This window comes from Capsicum annuum, unplaced genomic scaffold, assembly GCF_002878395.1.
Source record: "Capsicum annuum cultivar UCD-10X-F1 unplaced genomic scaffold, UCD10Xv1.1 ctg4074, whole genome shotgun sequence".
Taxonomy (NCBI): domain Eukaryota; kingdom Viridiplantae; phylum Streptophyta; class Magnoliopsida; order Solanales; family Solanaceae; genus Capsicum; species Capsicum annuum.
The window spans coordinates 15556-21295 of record NW_025848067.1 but is presented as its reverse complement, the minus strand read 5'-3'; the positions used below and the strand labels follow the sequence as shown (position 1 = coordinate 21295).

At 35.7% G+C, this 5740-nt stretch overlaps 1 protein-coding gene across 1 annotated transcript; it reads right to left on the bottom strand.

Moving 5' to 3' along the window:
• Positions 1-453: 453 nt before the first annotated feature.
• Positions 454-4843, bottom strand: LOC107869174 (probable LRR receptor-like serine/threonine-protein kinase At3g47570). Its single transcript, XM_047403404.1, has 5 exons — positions 3719-4843; positions 3428-3643; positions 968-2902; positions 749-873; positions 454-462 (listed from the first exon to the last, which is right to left on the bottom strand). Exons 1-5 carry the CDS (start codon positions 4122-4124, stop codon positions 454-456), a joined length of 2691 nt encoding a protein of 896 aa, XP_047259360.1. The 5' UTR covers positions 4125-4843.
• Between the last annotated feature and the right edge of the window lie 897 nt (positions 4844-5740).

Sequence of the window (5740 nt, the reverse complement as noted above, 5' to 3'; positions counted from 1 at the left end):
GAATTTTGTTGATGGTATGATATTATTCACATGTGTTACAAAAAAATAAAAAAGATCTTAGCAATCTCATTTGCAACAGGAAAAACTGTTTGTTGGAAAACTTGATGAAGGAGGCACATCATTTGGTTAGTATTGGAGCCTAAAGGGAATCTCACCTGATTATTTGTAATATCTTGATGCGTCCTCTTGAAGGAGAAATTCTGTCATAAGGCTACACAATCTAAAGTACAGAAGAGCATGGTCAGTCTGGCTGGAAATCATGTGCTGAAGACATTTTGTCGGTAATTTGGACAACGAGGAACAAACATAAGGGGATATTGCACATTCCTATTTGTTAATTCCTCTGACGATTTCTTTTTTTTTTTTTTTAACATATTCTGTTTCAAGATTTTCAAGTTCCAAACTTATGCAACATTCATATCAAAAGGAAATAGTCAGATTTATTGCAACCAGCTACAATTTCTGAAAACAGAATCATAGACAAATCAAGTGCTAAAAGATAAAAGAGAACCATTATAAATATTTGCAACAATGTTCAACATGCAAGTAGTTGAATATTTATCTTCTGTAGCACTCCTACAACATCTTTCATGTTAGTCCTTCTTGCCGGAGATTCAGCACAACAATATAATGCCACATTCATGATTGATGCCACAACATCAAGCTCCTTTTGTAAGCCTTTACCCGTTGGTGTTACCAAGTTGGCATCTACGACATCCATTACTGCCTATAGAAGTGAATAACTCACCCACTGCTTCAAGCTAATATCTCCCTCAAACTCATTAGGCCTCCTCCTGGTAAACGTTTCCAGCAGCATGATCCCGTAGCTATAGACATCACATTTTGTTGAAACAAATCCATCCAGTCCATACTCTACAGTCAAACAATTAATATAAAGATGCAACATACTTTCTAGGAGGTCAAAAAAAAATAAAAGAGGAAAAATGAGCAAAAATATGATACATACCTGGTGCAATATACCCCAATGTTGCTAAAGTTTTAGTGTATAAATCACTCTCATCATCACCAATATGTTTTGAAGTGCCAAAATCGCTTAGGTGGGCAACCATATCCTCATCCAGCAAGACTTTACTAGGCTTTAGATCACAATGAATCACCGAAGTACACCCATGATGGAGATATTCCAATGCACATGCCACATCTATCATTATGCTTAGTCTCTGCTTGATGTCAAGGAAGTAGTTGTGCGAATACAAATACTTCTCAAGACTTTCATTTGGCATATAATCGAGCACTAAAGCCTTAAATTCAAGGTTGGAACAACTAGTAATGACTTTTACGGGATTCCTATGGTGAAGGCTACACAGAACTTCACATTCCGTATCAAAGGTATTAAATGCCGCATCTAGTTGCAGATTGAACACTTTAACTGCAATGGCAGTTCCACTTTTGAGAACACCTTTGTAAACAGAGCTAAAACTTCCAGTACCAATCAGATTACTCTCGCTAAGCGCATCAGTTGCTTGGATCAATTCATAGTATGAAATTCTTTCTCTTGTAATGGCATACAATGCATCAGTTTGTTGAGGAGCTCTTTTACCTTTTCCATAACGTATCCATACAAACAAATAAGTGATTGGAACAAATAAAAGTTCTAGTCCTAGCAAAAGAAAAAGAACTAGCAATTTGTTCCTATTTGATTTGTGCTTTGATGAAGTTAGGCATGGCGGGAGACTAAATCTTGAAGAACTACACAATGCTTCATTGTGGATGAAAAACTGACTCGAGAGGCTCTTGAAAGGACCTCCCGAGGGTATTTCACCATACAATTTGTTGAAAGAAACATTGAAATACTTAAGGTTTTGAAGTTTCTCCAAAGACTTAGGAATGATTCCAGATATACTGTTATGAGAAAGGTCTAGGAATTCCAAACCTACCATGTCGCTCATTGAGTCAGGTATAGCTCCTGGCAACTTGTTGTGTCTCAAAGAAAGGTTTTCCAGATTTTGCAATCCTCCAATTTCTCTAGGAATTCTACTTGAAAATTGATTCATTGACAGATCTATTAGTGTCGCGGCCTTTAGATTTCTAATTTCTGGAGGTAAAGAACCTACCATGTTTTTTGACGATAAGTCAAGAACCACTAGATCGCGAATGCTCCCTAAGCTTGGTGGTATATTGGTACTCAATTTATTGTAACCGAGATGTATCTCCCGAAGGGAAGTAATATCCCCTAAACAATTAGGAAGCAATCCTGCAAGTTGATTTTGACCAAAGTAAATATCACCGAAATGCTGAAATTTACATATTTGATCACGAATAAATCCTGTAAGTTTGTTGTTACTCAAGGACAAGCCCTGCAGGTTTCTCAAGTTTCCAATTGATGTGGGAATTGATCCAACTAAGTAGTTTCTAGAAAGATCAAGATCTAATAATCTGCTTAAGTTCCATAGTTCATTTGGGATTCTCCCTTTGATTTTGCAAACGTTGGCGTAAAAATTTCTAAGAGAGGTGGAAAGGTTCCCCGTGGAAGCTGAAAGCATGCCGTTTAGAGGGTTCAAAGTTAGAGAAAGAGTTGTTAAATTGTTTTCTGCTAAATTTAGCAACTTTAGATGAGTCAAATATCCAAGTGAGTTGGGAATCAAGACAGAGAGTTGATTGATAGAAAGATCTAGAAGAGTAAGTTTGGAACAATTGGAGATGGAATGAGGAATAGTCCCAACAAGATTGGTTAAGTTACTCAAATAAAGTTTTTCAATGTTGGGTAAGATAGAACACATGTTTGGTGGGAGGCTTCCTGATAGATTATTGAATTTAAGATCAATTATTCTCAGCCCTGATATGTTGAAGATCTCCATATTATGTCGACCACTAAAACTGTTAAACCCAAGATCAAGTTTCTCCAACTCAATGAGATTGCTTATCTCTTTGGGTATTTCACCTGTCAACCCATGAAGAAAAAATTAATACAAGTGAGATGGACTATTTTGGTTAATGCTCATCTATGTGATTCAAGCTTTAGTTTGACCTGATGAAAAGGTGTCGACAAGAACTCAGAAAATTATGTAATAACTATGTACTTTTTCCTAGTGTTATTGATCAAAGTCTTAAGAAGGATGTACATATTATATATTTTTTTTCTCCATTAAAGTTCTTAATTTAATTGTCTGTGAATTTCTGATTGCGCAGGTTTGTATTTTTATATGGACTCAAATATATAAACTGATACTTTATTAGAATTTCGTTAACTACCAACAGGAGTTCAAATTTACTGGTTATTTCTTAAAACAGATTAATTTTAAACATTATAAGACACTCCTTATATGATGTTTCTTGTCATACGCTTGAAAATTTATTTATAATTGTTACGTTTTATTACTCATTACATGCATAAATTCATAGAATTTTAATAGTTCTAATGGATCTATAAAAATAAGCATGAGACACCATTAGAATATATATGTACCGATAAGCTTATTTACACCAATTTGTAGATGTTGCATCTTGTTTAAGTTGCCAATCTCCCGTGGTAAGAATCCACTAAGATTGTTCTGCCACAGTGACAAAATTTGCAGCGACGAGATATTGAATATGGAGATTGGGACAGATCCGGTAATCTGGTTTTTCTCCATCCATAACTCCATCAAATTAACAAGATTTCCAATTTCTTGTGGAATTATTCCTGCAGTTAATGTGTAGTTTTTTTTTTTGAAGTAATTAGATAAAATATTACTAGAATTCATAAGATAAAACATACCTGTGAAATGGTTAGTTCCGAGATACAATATCTGCAAGTTACTCAGTTTTCCAATTTCACTATGTATTGGTCCATCAAACTCATTTTTCGATAAAGACAAAATTTGAAGTTGTGAACAATTTGATAAGCTTGTAGGCATATGACCGTGAAGCTTGTTTGTGCATAGATAATGCTCTTTGAGTATCGGGAGACCATTGCATAAACCATTGGGAAGACTTCCTGATAAGCTATTGCCAGTAAAGGCAATGATTTCGATCCTAGAAATATTAAAAATTGTGAAAGGTATAGATCCCATAAGTTGATTAGCTTGTATGGATAGAACATTCATGTTGTGAAGATTGCCGTTCTGGAATGTTTCCTTGAAGTGAATTATAAGATATCTCCAAAGTCTCCAACCTTGAGGCATTCGAGAGTGACAGAGGAATAAAGCTTACGAGCTTGTTACCTCCCAATTTTAATACTCTAAGGTTTATAAGTTTTCCAATCACTTTTGGAATTTGGCCCAATATGGAATTGATGTTCATATTCAAAGTCTCAAGTGTGGACATATTAGAGAATGAAGAAGGGATAGAACCAGTGAAGCTATTATTCCTAAGATTTAGAACTTGAATTTGGTGTAAGAATCCAAACCAAGAGGGAACCTTCCCGCTCAAGTTCTTGACACTTAAATCAAGAAACTTAAGCTGACGCAAGCGCATCATTTCTTGAGGCAAATTTCCCTGGAAATTGTTACTTCCCAACTCAAGAGAAACAAGAAATGAGAGGTTTCCAAACTTGCGGGGAATCCTGCCAGTAAGAGTCATGTTAGAAAGATTCAAGGACTTCACTCGCTGGTGACGAGAACCACAAGTGACTCCTACCCAATGACAAACAAAAATAGTGGGAGACCAACTTTTATCCAAGAACTAAAGGGGTCCAAAATAATTTGAGATTTTAAGGAGAGAAGAGCTAATTGATCAGTGGTAATGTTGGTTTGGGTCATGACTGAACTAGCCATAAGCAAGAAGAGTATTAAGAGAAGAAATGTGAAGGCTTTCTCCATTATTGCAAAAATTAGTAGGTACACTCTATAACATGTGGTTTTGTGTAACACCCCGTATTTCGGGCTAGAACGAAAGCCATGATTTCTATGCGTAGATGTTCCAAAAGCCATAAATCCAATGCAAATATAGTGTGTTAATCATTTATGTAGTGTGTGAATCTAGTTGGGCATGAGTTGAGATCATAGAGGTCCCTTTGATACAAGAATAATGGTCGCCTTAGCTTTTGACAACATCATTCAAAGTCACTATGTGAAGAATCAAGCTTTGGTCACATGGAGGGCATGGGATCATACTTGGAGGGGACGTTTTGAGCCTACCATTGATCAAACCCAAGTGTGAAAGATTGCTTGGAGCCTTAAAGACTTAAGGACTCTCGGGTTTGGACCACCTTAGTTGGTTCACGGTTTTGGTTCCCTTTACTAAGGGCATTTAGGTCACTTATATCTTAGGGTATTTTGGACAATTAATGTTGTCTTCAAACACACCAAGCCCACCCTTGGTCATTAAGGGTAATGTGGTCTTTTTGTCTATTTTGTAATATACTATAAGTAGTACATTTTAGGTCTTTTCTCTTTAGTTTATGAAAGATGAAATATTGAAACACTTAAAATCCTCTCTTGAGAGTAGACCAACTTAGTGTAGTATAAGTATAGGGCTTGGAAAAGCTAACATTGTTCTTTGCTTGAAAACGGTGGATCTTGAGGTGAGTTGATTCCCTAGGCGGTCCTCGTAGGAGTCTGGTTTTGATTATTACATTCATTAGGAGTTTTTGAGTTTAATACACTCTTTAGTTCTTAATCTTGTAATAATCTTGGTCTCACTATCTATCCTTTACTTTTGTTGTTGTTATCTTGTGTAGTGAACTATTTTGGGTCATTTATTGAATCTGAAACTTGTGTTATTGTTGTTCATATTGTTCATCATGTTTTATAGATATTTTGGTTTTGAAATACACCCTTGTATCTTGTATTCTTATTGT